The following is a 15,118-nucleotide window of genomic DNA, read 5'->3' on the forward strand; positions in this document are numbered from 1 at the left end:
GTTGCATGGACTCACTCTGTGCAATAATAGTGTTTAACATGATTTTTGAATGACTACCTCATTTCTGTTTCCCACACATACAATTATCTGCAAGGTCCCGCAGTCAGCAGTGAATTTCAAACACAGATTCAACCACAAAGACCAGGGAGATTTTCCAATGCCTCACAAAAAGGGCACCTATTGGTAGATGGGTTTATTAAAAAAGCAGACATTTAATATCCCTTTGAGCATGGTGAAGTTATAAATTACACGTTGGGTGGTGTATCAATACACCCATTCACTACAATGATACAGGCATCCTTCCTAACTTAGTTGCTAGAGAGGAAGGAAACCACTCAGGGATTTCACCAATGGTGACTTTGAAACAGTTACAGAGTTTAATGGCTGTGATAGGAGAAAACTGAGGATGGATCAACAACATTGTAGTTACTCAACAATACTAACTGAATTTACAAAGTGAAAAAAAAAAGAATAAAAATATTCCAAAATATGCATCCTGTTTGCAACAAGGCCCTAATGTAATACTACAAAACATGAATACAAAGTGTTATGTTTGGGGCAAATCCAATACAACACATTACTGAGTACCACTTTCCATATTGTCAAGCATAGTGGTGGCTGCCTCATGTATGGGTATGCTTGTAATCGTTAAGGACTGAGGAGTTTTTCAGTGGGGAAGAGAAATGGAATGGAGAAGCACAGACAAAATCTGGTTCAGTCGGTTGGTTCAGTCTTGCAGCAGGTAGTCTAGCAGTAAAGAGCGTTGGGTCAACAACCGAAAGATTGCTGGTTTGAATCCCTGAGCCAACTTGGTGAAAAATCTGTCGATGTGTCTTTGAGCAAGGCACTTAACCCTAATTTCTCTGGATAAGAGTCCGTTAAATGACTAAAATGTAAAACACTTGGAGATTAATTCACCTTTCAGCAGGACAATAAACTACACTTGAGTTCCTTACTAAGAAGACAGGGAATGTTCCTTAGTGGCCAAGTTAAAGTTTTGATTTAAATCTACTTTAAATTCTATGGCAAGACCTGCAAATGGTTGTTTAGCAATGTTCAACAACCAATTTGACAGAGCTTGCAAAATTTTGAAATGAATAATGGGAGACTTACCCAGAAAGACTAACAGCTGTAATTGTTGCCAAAGGTCCTTCTACAATGTATTGACTCAGGGGTGTGAATATTGAGATACTTCTGTATTTTTTTTCAATACATTTGGTAAAATTTCTAAAAACATGGTTTCAATTTGTCATTATGGGGTATTGTGTGTAGATGGGAGTGGAACATTTTTTATGTAATCCATTTCGAATTGAGGCTGTAACACAACAAAATGTGGAATAAGTCAATGGGTATGAATTCTTTCTGAAGACACTGAATTGGAAATACAATTACTAAATAGATGGAAATATGAAGTGATTTGTATCCTTCTCTTTAGTCACAGTGAAACACATGCGTACAGTATATGGAATGCACATGAAAACATTGTACAAAACCTTCCTCACATGCAGAAACAAACTCCCACACCAAGCCACTCAACCACAGTAAAATTTCACATAAAGTACACTAGTAAATATATGCACAGTGTGGTGTGAACACATGCAAAAACACCCACACTAAAGCAATGTGAGTTGCCTCAAGTGCTTCATGCTGGAATCCAGTTGTTGGAGTAATTGTATAAGAAAGACCGCTTTGATGATGTGTCTGGTTCATAGTAACCTATAAACAAAAAGTGACATTAAGTTCAATCAATACCCTCTGCAGTGAAATGAAAGTTAAACATAAATGTATTTTTTTAAGAATACCAATAAAAATAGTAAAAAATAATATAGTATAACATGGCCACTATAACCGTTAGTGTGATAAGAAGGGTCATCAATAGAGCACCTGGCCCTGGAACTCCTTGGCCGCGCACATCTTGGGTCCAACGGCTTGTCCCAGAAACAAACACGGCACTGGACATGAAGTGCTTGGTCGGGTCTCCATAATTCACTACATCATACTGTCCAGGGCCAGGCAAAGGAGGGTTCTTCAGAAGAATCAGAGGGGGAGCTGATATTCCCAGGTAATGTCTCCTCCTTGGACAAGGGTTAAAGGGCATGGGAGAGCAGTTTAAGACCAGAGAGATGTTATCAGAGAAACGATTACCCTGCTAGTCCTGGATCCGTACTCATAAAGCGTCTCCCAGTAGGAATGCTGATCTAGAATCAGGTCCCCCTCCGTCCATGCAATCTTAAACATTCTGATCAAAAAGGCAAAACGTAATCTAAATCAGCACTCCTCTCTAAGATGGTTCATGAATATGGACCCTGTGCTTTTACTCACGGTAGGATGGTTCTCCTGACTGGCTCTGGGGTCTGGTAGGGACTATAGGTGCCTGGGCCTGGGACATGGTTATTCACAGGGGACTGGATCCTCACAGAGTTGGACTTGAAGCAGGAGAGGGGAACCTTGGGGCATTTCTGAGTTATGGCATCATTGACTTTGTAGTGACCTTGAACAAGCAAAGATAAACAGTATCATATATAAAATCCTGTAGAGGAGTCGACGTAATGCAATGTCGACTAAAAATGATATTCCCAATTAGCAAAAAATATACTGGTTTAATAAAAAGTATAATACTTACACGGCGATGGTCCTTTTAGAGTGTTTGAGCACATAGAACTCCGTCCAGTTGTAGACAGAAATACCGATTGAGCGGACACTAACGTGTTTGGCTTTACACCATTTAAAGACACCTAAAGCACCAAGAATAAAGGCAAGTCTTTAAACAAAAACACTACAGTCATGGCCAAAAGTTTTGAGAATGACACAAATATGAATTTTCACAAAGTCTGCCGCCTCAGTTTGTATGATGGCAATTTTCATATACTCCAGAATGTTATGAAGAGTGATCAGATGAATTGCAATTAATTGCAAAGTCCCTCTTTGCCATGCAAATGAACTCAATCCCAAAAAAACATTTCCACTGCATTTCAGCCCTGCCACAAAAGGACCAGCTGACATCATGTCAGTGATTATCTCGTTAACACAGGTGTGAGTGTTGACGAGGACAAGGCTGGAGATCACTCTGTCATGCTGATTGAGTTCGAAAAGCAGACTGGAAGCTTCAAAAGGAGAGTGGTGCTTGGAATCATTGTTCTTCCTCTGTCAACCATGGTTACCTGCAAGGATTCACGTGTCGTTATCATTGCTTTGCACAAAAAGGGCTTCACAGGCAAGGATATTGCTGCCAGTAAGATTGCACCTAAATCAACCATTTATCGGATCATCAAGAACTTCAAGGAGAGCGATTCAATTGTTGTGAAGAAGGCTTCAGGGCACCCAAGAAAGTCCAGCAAGCACCAGGACTGTCTCCTAAAGTTGATTCAGCTGCGGGATCGGGGCACCACCAGTACAGAGCTTGCTCAGAAATTGCAGTAGGCAGATGTTAGTGCATCTGCACGCACAGTGAGGCGAAGACTTTTGGAGGATGGCCTGGTGTCAAGAAGGGCAGCAAAGAAGCCACTTCTCTCCAGGAAAAACATCAGGGACAGAATGATATTCTGCAAAAGGTACAGGGATTGGACTGCTGAGGACTGGGGTAAAGTCATTTTCTCTGATGAATCCCTTTTCCGATTCTTTGGGGCATCCGGAAAAAAGCTTGTCCGGAGAAGACAAGGTGAGAGCTACCATCAGTCCTGTGTCATGCCAACAGTAAAGCACCCTGAGACCATTCATGTGTGGGGTTGCTTCTCAGCCAAGGGAGTGGGCTCACTCACAGTTTTGCCAAGGAACACAGCCATGAATAAAGAATGGTACCAACACATCCTCCGATAGCAACTTCTCCCAACCATCCAAGAACAGTTTGGTGACGAACAATGCTTTTTCCAGCATGATGGAGCACCTTGCCATAAGGCAAAAGTGATAACTAAGCGGCTTGGGGAACAAAACATCAATATTTTGGGTCCATGGCCAGGAAACTCCCCAGACCTTAATCTCATTGAGAACTTGTGATCAATCCTCAAGAGGCGGGTGGACAAACAAAAACCCACAAATTCTGACAAACTCCAAGCATTGATTATGCAAGAATGGGCTGCCATCAGTCAGGATGTGGCCCAGAAGTTAATTGACAGCATGCCAGGGCAGATTGCAGAGGTCTTGAAAAAGAAAGGTCAACACTGCAAATATTGACTCTTTGCATCAACTTCATGTAATTGTCAATAAAAGCCTTTGGCACTTATGAAATGCTTGTAATTATACTTCAGTATTCCATAGTAACATCTGAAAAAAATATCTAAAGACACTGAAGCAGCAAACTTTGTGGAAATTAATATTTGTGTCATTCTCAAAACTTTTGGCCACGACTGTAAAGCAACATCTTTTGAGTAAAATGTTCAGTACACAAACATGTAAGCCTATTGTATACAGGAAATAAACGTACAGTATTTCATATTAACATTCAAATATGGATCTAAAACATGGCTTCCCTCTTCTCATCAAATCAAATTAAATGTTATTTGTCACATGCACCGAATACAACAGATGTAGACCTTACCGTGAAATGCTTACTTACAAGCCCTTAACCAACAATGCAGTTCAAGAAATAGAGTTAAGAAAATATTTACTAAATTAACTAAAGTAAAAAATAAAATAAAAGTAACACAATCAAATAACGACGTGATATACAGGGGGTACCAGTACAGAGTCAATGTGCAGGGGTACAGGTTAGTCGAGGTAATTTGTACATGTAGGTAGGGGTAAAGTGACTATGCATAGATAATAAACAGCAAGTAGCAGCAGTGTAAAAACAAAGGGGGGGGGGGGGGGGGGGGGTCAGTCTAGATGGCCATTTGATAAATTGTTCAGCAGTCTTATGGCTTGGGGGTAGAAGCTGTTATTAAGGAGCCTTTGGACCTAGACTTGGTGCTCTGGTACCGCTTGCTGTGCGGTAGCAGTGAAAACAGTCTATGACTTGGGTGACAGGAGTCTTTGACAATTTTTTGGGCCTTCCTCTGACACTGCCTAGTATATAGGTCCTGGATGGCAGGAAGCTTGGCACCAGTGATGTACTGGGCCGTATGCACTACCCTCTGTAGCACCTTACGGTCGGATGCCGAGCAGTTGCCATACCAGGCGGTGATGCAACCTAACAGGATGCTCTCAATGGTGCAGCTGTAGAACTTTTTGAGGATCTGGGGACCAATACCATATCTTTTCAGTCTCCTGAAGGGGAAAAGATGTTGTCGTGCCCTCTTCATGACTGTCTTGGTGTGATAGTTTGGACCATGATAGTTTGTTGGTGATGTGGACACCAAGGAACTGGAAATTCTCGACCCCCTACAGCCCCGTCGATGTGAATGGGAGCGTGTTCGTCCCTCCTTTTCCTGTAGTCCACGATCAGCTCCTTTGTCTTGCTCACATTGAGGGAGAGGTTGTTGTCTAGGGTTTCCGGGATGATGGTGTTGATGTGAGTCATGACCAGCCTTTCAAAGGACTTCATGGCTTCCGATGTGAGTTTTACAGGGCGGTAGTCATTTATGCAGGTTACCTTTACTTTCTTGGGCACAGGGACTATGGTGGTCTGCTTGAAACATGTAGATAATACAGACTCGGTCAGGGAGAGGGTAAAAATGTCAGTGAAGACACTTGACAGTTGGTCCACGCATGCTCTGAGTGCACGTCCTGGTAATCCGTCAGGCCCAATGGCTTTGTGAATGTTGACCTGTTTAAAGGTATTCTCATATAACCTAGGTTGTGAATAACCTTCAATACTGCACTTACATGATATTGATTAGGGGCTGGTGTCTTGTTCTTAGGGCCATCATGTTGTACAGCCACTGGCAGTCGGAAAGTTCTGGAGCCTCCCCTGCCGAAGCTGTGTTTGTGGATCAGAGAGGTCTGCAAGTTATAGGCATTTGGTCCTGGGATACCTCTCTGAGGGTTACGGGGAACTCTGACAGCCTAGTGGAGAAGAGAAGATGCCCTAGGTAAGCGTTGTAAGTATGGCAGCGGAACGGGTTTTAAGAGAGTATAGACCTACCTAATAATCTATAACATAAGCTTCATTGGGTTTCTGAGATCCTAAGGACACTTGATTTGATCCCTATTATCGGTAAAGTTTGAGAATACATTTCAATAAAATCTCATGATGATTCTACTGATGAGAACAAAGAGATTGAGATTGTGAGTAGGGTACCATTAACATGTCTGACCTGGGATGCAAAGCCTCCTGTACCTTTCTTTGAGAAGGAGGGGCTGCTGATTTCAGCAGGCCTGTGAGACATATATGTGCCTGGCCCTGGGTTTTCATTCTGAAACCACATTTTAAAATCATATCATAATTGGACAATTCATGTGTTGGTTGATTTATTGATTAGCTGGAGGACGGATTGATTAACTGGTTGACATATCTACCTGACTGTCTTCTGAAAGGAACCTCTTAGCTTGTGACAAGAACCCTTTCTTATCCTCATTGCTTATCACCACTGTTTGGTATTTGGTGGGTATTGATGATATGTATCCTGGAAGTTTGCAGCCTAGATGAATGTGAAAAGAAATATCTGAAGTCTGAGCAGATCGTTATTTAGGTCTACAAAGGATGAAAGGCAAAAAAGGACACTTACTGTCATTCAATCCTTTGTGTATTTTGCCCATCATTAGCTAAGAGACATTCAACACAACTGGAGTGACAGGTGCCGGATGCATTTACACCGCCTGACAATCTGTTTAGAAGGGAAGAGAGTTTGTAATGGCACTGACACTGCAACATTTAACATTAGCATGTTAACTTTTAGCTGACGACTAGTAGCCACAAGCTAGCGATTTGCACGGTTAATGTAGCTAGATGATCATGATAAAACAAAAGTAAAAAATAAATTGAAATAATTTCAGAAGGATTTAGACTTTTCTTATCAGCATCGAGCTACATTTACTAAACACGCAAAGTGATCATAGGATGCAATAATCTATCTCTTACCAAACTGCTGCCACAGTAGCCAGAAACACATTTCTGAGTGAGGATACAATGTTTCCGCATATGATATGTTGCCATGACAGCGAGTAAACGTTCTTGGCGGAAAGCAAAGAGGGCGAGGCAAGAGAATAAAACGCATTTGGCTCTTTGCACGCAACCTTACCTGTCATCTAGCGCCTACGCGTGGCGAAAGTTTTTACTGCTTATTTTGCTTCATCATTGAAGACGCGCCACTGTTTTGTTTTTCGAAGATTCATCATGGCAATGCATGCAAAAGCGACACCACCACAGATTCCCGACACTCGTCGGGAACTCTCGGAGCTGGTCAAGAGGAAACAAGAACTTGCGGTAAGTGAATTAGTTAGCTACGTTTCCATTTCGCTAAATATCTTGCTATATGCGTATCTTGCTGCATCTTATGCTTTATTTGGAAGTTAGCTTGCTAGCTAGCTAACTAACGTTAGGCCGCGCTAGTTACTTCGACTAGGCCTCGGCTTTCTACCAACATATTTGTGGCTTTCTCGTTAGCTAGCTACCACACTAATTGAGTTATCGAACATTAGATAAAAATGTTACATGCCTTTATTCAGCATGGTGGGTATAGATTGTTTTACTACTGACTCAATGTTTATATACAATGTGTCGCTGGCGCTAGTTACTATGTAGTAACATATTTTTCCCACAAGGAGCAGCCAAAACCTACTATGCGCATACCCTCATACTGTACATCATGGCTCTGGTACCAAACGTTTCCCCTTTTATCTGTGCTGGTACAGTCTCTGGCTATATTGTAATAACACATTCTGTCCGTTTCATAAACCACAAATGCAAAGTCTAATGCCTTTTGCATACTTTCCACAGGAGACGTTGGTGAACTTGGAGAGACAGATCTATGCATTTGAGGGCAGCTACTTGGAAGATACCCAGATGTATGGGAACATCATCAGAGGATGGGACAGATATCTCACCAACCAAAAGTAAGCATGACATGGTACAGCACGCTTAGACATGAAAAGTGAACAGTTGATATTGAATCATCGAGTCTGTGTTTGCAGTCTACGGTTGAAGTCGGAAGTTAAAGTACACTTAGGTTGGAGTCATTAAAACTCGTTTTTCAACCACTCCACAAATTTCTTGTTAACAAACTATAGTTTTGGCAAGTCGGTTAGGACATGTGCATGACACAAGTCGTTTTTCCAACAATTGTTTACAGATTACTTCACTTATAATTCACTGTATCAAATTCCAGTGGGTCAAAAGTTTACATACACTAATTTGACTGTGCCTTTAAACAGCTTGGAAAATTCCTGAAAATTATGTCATAGGCTAATTGACATCATTTGAGTCAATTGGAGGTGTACCTGTGGATGTATTTCAAGGCCTACCTTCAAACTCACTGTATATAGACCTTTTGTTTTCTTTTGTTCTACTGTATTATTGACTGTATGTTTTGTTTATTCCATGTGTAACTCTGTGTTGTTGTATGTGTCGAATTGCTACGCTTTATCTTGGCCAGGTCGCAGTTGCAAATGAGAACTTGTTATCAACTAGGAAAATCTAAATAAATCAGCCAAAAATTGTAGACTTCCACAAGTCTGCTTCATCCTTGGAAGCAATTTCCAAATGCTTGAAGGTACCATGTTCATCTGTACAAACAATAGTACGCAAGTATAAACACCATGGGACCATGCAGCCGTCATACCGCTCAGGAAGGAGACACGTTCTGTCTTTGAACGTACTTTGGTGTGAAAAGTGAAAATCAATCCCAGAACAACAGCAAAGGACCTTGTGAAGATGCTGGAGGAAACCGGTACAAAAGTATCTATATCCACAGTAAAACAAGTCCTATATCGACATAACCTGAAAGGCCGCTCAGCAAGGAAGAAGCCGCTGCTCCAAAACCGCCATAAAAAAAGCCAGACTGCGGTTTGAAATTGCACATGTGGACAAAGATCATACTTTTTGGAGAAATGTCCTCTGATCTGATGGAACAAAAACAGAACTGTTTGGCCATAATGACCATCGTTATGTTTGGAGGAAAAGGGGGAAGCTTGTAAGCCGAAGAACACCATCCCAACCGTGAAGCACAGGGGTGGCATCATGTTGTGGGGGTGCTTTGCTTCTGAAGGGACTGGTGCACTTCACACAATAGATGGCATCATGAGGGTGGAAAATTATGTGGATATATTGAAGCAACATCTCAAGACATCAGTCAGGAAGTTAAAGCTTGGTCGCAAATGGCTCTTCCAAATGGACAATGACCCCAAGCATACTTCCAAAGTTGTGGCAAAATGGCTTAAGGACAACAAAATCAGGGTATCAGAGTGGCCATCGCAAAGCCCTGACCTCAATCCTATAGAAGATTTGTGGGCAGAACTGAAAAAGCGTGTGTGAGCAAGGAGGCCTACAAACCTGACTCAGTTACACCAGCTCTGTCAGGAGGAATGGGCCAAAATTCACCCACCTTATTGTGGGAAGCTTGTGGAAGGCTACCCGAAACGTTTGACCCAAGTTAAACAATTTAAAGGCAATGCTACCAAATACTAATTAAGTGTATGTAAACTTCTGACCCACTGGGAATGTGACGAAAGAAATAAAAGCTGAAATAAATCATTCTCTACTATTATTTTGACATTTCACGTTCTTAAAATAAAGTGTTGGACCTAACTGACCTAAGACGGGGAATTTTTACTAGGATTAAATGTCAGGAATTGTGAAAAACTGAGTTTAAATGTACTTGGCTAAGGTGTATGTAAACATTCGACTTCAACTGTATTTACCCTGTTCTGTATTGTTCCGTTATAGAAATTCCAACAGCAAGACGGACAGAAGAAACCGAAAGTTCAAGGAGGCAGAGCGTCTGTTCAGCAAGTCCTCCGTCACTTCTGTAGCAGTGAGTGCTTCACTTCGCACTATCCTCTGCCTGTCCTCTCAATATATTCATGCTAGATCGTGTATGATTGCAAGAATGTGTAAATGCTGAGTCTGACCCACTTTTCGCCTTTGTTGAACAGGCTGTCTGTGCACTCGGTGGGATACCAGATCACATGAATGAAAAGCGTGGGTATTTGGTTCAGAACAACTGCATGGCAACTTTTTTGGTACCACAGTGCATTTATCTGTGTGAGATACTTATAGATGTGAGTGTGACATGCTTCTCCATTGTGTGGGACAGAGAGCGACACGTCCCCAGACCTCCAGAACCAGGAGAATGAGCCCAGTCAGGAGGACACAGAGGATGCAGACGGGGCCCTGCAGGACCTCAAACCTCAGAAGGCTGCATCCTCTTCCTCAGGCAGTCACCACGGGAGCCACAAGAAGAGGAAGAACAAAAACAGACACAGGTACCTGACCCTAAACACAACCCCCTGGTCTAGGCTAGCTCCTAAATACATCCCCCCTGGTCTAGGCTAGCTCCTAAATACATCCCCCCTGGTCTAGGCTAGCTCCTAAATACATCCCCCCTGGTCTAGGCTAGCTCCTAAATACATCCCCCCTGGTCTAGGCTAGCTCCTAAATACATCCCCCCTGGTCTAGGCTAGCTCCTAAATACATCCCCCCTGGTCTAGGCTAGCTCCTAAATACATCCCCCCTGGTCTAGGCTAGCTCCTAAATACATCCCCCCCTGGTCTAGGCTAGCTCCTAAATACATCCCCCCTGGTCTAGGCTAGCTCCTAAATACATCCCCCCTGGTCTAGGCTAGCTCCTAAATACATCCCCCCTGGTCTAGGCTAGCTCCTAAATACATCCCCCCTGGTCTAGGCTAGCTCCTAAATACATCCCCCCTGGTCTAGGCTAGCTCCTAAATACATCCCCCCTGGTCTAGGCTAGCTCCTAAATACATCCCCCCTGGTCTAGGCTAACTCCTAAATACAGCCCCCTGGTCTAGGCTAACTCCTAAATACATCCCCCCTGGTCTAGGCTAGCTCCTAAATACATCCCCCCTGGTCTAGGCTAGCTCCTAAATACATCCCCCCTGGTCTAGGCTAGCTCCTAAATACATCCCCCCTGGTCTAGGCTAGCTCCTAAATACATCCCCCCTGGTCTAGGCTAACTCCTAAATACAGCCCCCTGGTCTAGGCTAACTCCTAGGGGGCTTTCAGTAGGATACATTGTTGTGGAACGTTCAGGTGGCAGGTAGCCTAGCGATTAAGAGTGTTGCTCTGGATAAGAACGTCTGCTAAATGAGTGAAATGTAAGATTAACTGAACATGGCCCTACTGTCGAGTCTGAAATCTGTGCTGTGCTCTCTCACTCTTTTTGATTGCTATGGATAATGAAAGTTGTCTCTGACTCTGAAGTTTCTTTGGCCAAGCTGCTAAGCTTGTACTGCTTTTGTTTTTCTTGGGTCAGCAACACACCATTTTTAAAGTTGTCAGGGTCAGTTTGATTAGGTGTACTAGTGTATAAACATCTGGTTTATAGCAAGTGGATAGTCTTTGTTTGTGTTGGAGCTGGAATGTGAGGAATAGTAAGCTTATCACACCTGTTCCTGTCCACATTATTATATGTTATATGTAGCTTAATATATTTAGCGCCAGATCTGCTCAATAAGGAACGCTTCATTTTGTGAAAAGACAAAATATTGTTTGTTGTAGGTTAATTTTACAGATATGTAGGCATCCCTTTAGAGTGAGGCAGGCCGGTGTACTAACTACTGCTGCTCTTTCCTCCCCTAACGCTGCCCCAGCCCTTCTGCCATGTTTGATTATGACTTTGAGTAAGTCTCCAATTTTACTTCCTGCTTCCTGTGGTGATACATCCTGGCTACGTACCAAATGTCACCCTATTCCCTACATAGCGCACTGCTCTTGGGCTCTGGTCAAAGGTAGTGCACTATGTAGGGAATATGGTTCAATTTGGGATACAACCCCTGCCTTCTCTGACCCCATCCTGACGTTCCCACTCTCCATCCCTCAGCTCTCTGTTTTGCTTCTGTCGCTCTAGCTCTGTCGGTTCATGCGTCCTCATAGTGAATCTATCATTATTGCATGTCCAAATCTTCAACGATGTCCCAAATGATACCCAATTCCCTATTTAGTGCACTACTTTTGACTAGGCCCCATACAAGGAATAGGGTGCCATTTGGGGATGCACCCTTCATTTCTCAAATCATGCGTTGTTTATAATAAGGTATTAGCACCTAGCTTCTGTAGACTCAACACTAGATTATTAAGTGTTTATGAATCATAGGGGGCATAAACACTTCTTCTATAGAAGTTCAGTGTAATTCTTGACCCTTCATGGTTTCATTCCAAAAGGTCAAGTTCCCCTAATCCAGTTATGAAAAAAGCTGCTTTTCCTGCCAAAATGAGATGGGGTGGTCAAAGGTTGAGTACAAACAAACATATTTCGCTGCACCCCAGGTGTTCATATGGTGCTCTGGTAGTCTTGTTGTGGTTTGGTCTCTTAGCTCTTAGCTTGAGTAACTGTAGTGGTGCTTGTTGTCCCCCCTAGTTACTGTTGTATTTAGTCAAACCTGAAATAGGCCTACCTAACACAACTCTTGCATTGTTTTGTTTTTAGATTTGACATGAAAGTGAACAAAAAACCCAGAGTGGTAAGCTATTCATTTGTAGGACAACATAACATTTAAATGTCTGCTCATTGCTTGCATTGAGCTATCAATAAAGACATTTGTTATTAGAAAGATTTAGGTTCTGCTTTTAATTCTGTTGTCTATGTTGTCCTTGTTCCACAGGATTATTCGACTTGATCAAGTGGCCAGACAGAAAAGGTCTATGGTGAAGCAGAGAGCCCCTCTGAACTTTAACTGTCTTTACGTACATTGTGTACATTGCATGAAACATTGCCTCTCACTTGCTATCAGAAATATTTCTGTTTCATGATTTTCCTGCAGACGAGGTGTTATTGCATGTTACTCAAGACGCAGGTGGGGGTTGAATAACACACCTTATTGTATAGGGTTGAAAATTCACTATTTATTATGTAACTCCCACCATATTTCTCTCCTTGTAACAAAAAGTTGTTTTACTTCGTATTAGTCATTGTGTAGTTTTGTAGCTCTAGAATATCCCAGCTTCTTTTTAATCTTTTGTTTTATTTTGAGATTTGTTTTGCATAAAATTGTAATAAAACCTTGAAAATACATTTGTTGTTTATTGGTAAAATCTACGCGTTAATAAATCATTAGTCACCATCTCTCTACCCTGTATTCTTCAGTAATAATACAGCAGGAAAATCAACACAGAAGCTCGTTTATTACCATCAGATTTCCCCTTGTCTGACAGCAATTACTGCCTGGTTTCTTTGTGGTGTCTTCATGGCTCATTTACGTACCAATTACAGGCCAATGAGCTCAGACGAGCCTCGGGGTCCTAGGATGTCTCCCAAGTCCCCCCTCTTATTGGATCAGTCCTAAATAGCATCACCATTACCTTTATAGTGCACTATTTTTGACCAGGGCCGGTAGGGCTCTGGTCAAAAGTAGTGCTCTATATAGGGATTAGGGTGCCATTTTGGACGTAACCATTCACATTTGTCAGTAATTCCCTTATCCCAGAGAAGATGTGCAGTGTTGGTGAGATTCTGGAAATGGTATCAAAACAATGTTCACATTCAAACAGTTTTATTCTGACTCCCAAGTATGATTAAAAGAACACTGTTTACACAAAGATATGAAGTCATTATGGCATTCCTGTGGGGCAGTTCTCATGGACTGAGTTTGTTTTATGAAAATAGTGACCGTTTGAGTGAACCAGGGGACAACACGATGACAGCCTATCCCATGCTATTTCTAGAATGTTCCCTTGTTTATAAAGATCAAACATGATGCGTACTGCATAGTATTGAAACAGGTTGGTGAAATGCCAGATGAAAAGGTAGTAGTAGTAGTAGTAACCTTTTTAAAGTAGATATGCAGGTTTGTTAGTGAACGTCGTTGTACTGCCATTTTGCAACACCACATTCGTTCACTAGGTAGCGCTGCTTCATAATGCATGTTCAAAAGACCTCAAAGGATTGCCTTAACTGCCTTTCAACCACAGGATTTCCATATCATAACCAAAAAGTCTTAACCCTGTTCCACATTTGGCTACTATGAGTCATACGTGTTTAAATCTGCTATCAACCTACCAAATGTATGGTTCATGCTGTTCTTAAATTCTCTGTATTGCCTAAGATCTTATTGATTAGGGTGTCCTCCCACCAATATTCTGCCATGTCAACTGTATTATGTCATCATGGCACACCCTGCACTTCAAAGTCCTTTACGACCACAGCTTCTGGGCTTAGCTCACGGGTCTCTATGCATCCCAAATGACACCCTATTCCCTATTTACTGCACTACTTTTGATCAGAACCCATATGGATCTGGTCAAAAGTAGTGCACCACAAGGAATAGGGTGCCATTTGGGACAGCCTGTGCCACCTCAGTCTTGACTCAGAACAGAAGCAAGTCAAGTCATATACAGTATCACTCAGTTCTGTCATGTGCAGTACATCAGTGAGATTAGTCAGAACACTGACCCATTATGATGCAGACTTCCACGTTAGTCACAGGCTGAGTCCCCAATGGCACTCTATTCCCTACATAGTGCACTACTTTTGACCAAAGCCCTATGAGCCCTGGTCAAAAGTAGTTGCCCTATATAGGGAATAGTGTGCCATTTGGGGCATTGTCTGAAGGGTTCCAAGCATCATCTCTCTGGAGACACCCAGGCAAAGCTAAACTGCTGACATTAATGATGGAGAGGCTGTCTGGAATAAATCAATCCATGGAATGCATTCTTTGGTTTTATGCTATTCTCCCTCCACACTATGTTAGTCACGTTTCATTTGGAATGTACTATAGAATTACTATATTTATTTTTAGCTGCTGCTACTTTCCAAGGCCTACCGTTCCTCTTGCTTTGGGTATTATTGTTGGTGTAGGGACTTGGGGGAGAAAGATTTGGGTTTTTCTCTAACAAATGGGTTTCATTTTATCCTCTAGCTTTTACCTCACTCATAATCCCTCATGAAGAATGGTGGTGTATTTCAAATGACATACTTCTTTCCCTTCTCTGTCCAAACCACAGTGTCTAGTCCAAATACATGTCCTCCCCTCCCTGTCACTTCCCATGTCTGCAGCCATGGAGTCTGACATGACGAGTTTGTGGTTAGAGCAGGTCACATTTCAGTCCATGACTCAATCATGTGTCATAG

The 15,118-nt window shown here is 42.2% G+C and overlaps 2 protein-coding genes across 3 annotated transcripts; one reads left to right on the top strand and one right to left on the bottom strand.

The window, feature by feature from the left end:
* Nucleotides 1-1,413: 1,413 nt before the first annotated feature.
* On the bottom strand, nt 1,414-7,044 carry stpg1 (sperm-tail PG-rich repeat containing 1). Its single transcript, XM_014142621.2, has 9 exons — nt 6,956-7,044; nt 6,603-6,701; nt 6,394-6,515; nt 6,192-6,290; nt 5,761-5,940; nt 2,624-2,735; nt 2,323-2,491; nt 1,885-2,075; nt 1,414-1,716 (listed from the first exon to the last, which is right to left on the bottom strand). Exons 2-9 carry the CDS (start codon nt 6,634-6,636, stop codon nt 1,643-1,645), a joined length of 981 nt encoding a protein of 326 aa, XP_013998096.1. The 5' UTR covers nt 6,637-6,701; nt 6,956-7,044; the 3' UTR covers nt 1,414-1,642.
* A 41-nt stretch (nt 7,045-7,085) lies between these two features.
* On the top strand, nt 7,086-13,111 carry meaf6 (MYST/Esa1-associated factor 6). Of its 2 annotated transcripts, XM_014142533.3 has the most exons (8): nt 7,086-7,300; nt 7,814-7,929; nt 9,758-9,845; nt 9,967-10,012; nt 10,128-10,296; nt 11,643-11,672; nt 12,479-12,512; nt 12,654-13,063. In XM_014142533.3, the coding sequence occupies exons 1-8, from the start codon at nt 7,211-7,213 to the stop codon at nt 12,666-12,668; spliced, it is 588 nt and encodes a 195-aa protein (XP_013998008.1). In that variant the 5' UTR covers nt 7,086-7,210; the 3' UTR covers nt 12,669-13,063. The 2 variants fall into 2 exon arrangements, with proteins under 2 accessions (XP_013998008.1, NP_001134764.1); NM_001141292.3 differs by lacking the exon at nt 11,643-11,672 and having other exon boundaries at nt 7,192-7,300; nt 12,654-13,111.
* Nucleotides 13,112-15,118: the final 2,007 nt, after the last annotated feature.

Source organism: Salmo salar, chromosome 14 (assembly GCF_965601325.2).
Source record: "Salmo salar chromosome 14, fSalSal1, whole genome shotgun sequence".
In the NCBI taxonomy this organism is placed as follows: domain Eukaryota; kingdom Metazoa; phylum Chordata; class Actinopteri; order Salmoniformes; family Salmonidae; genus Salmo; species Salmo salar.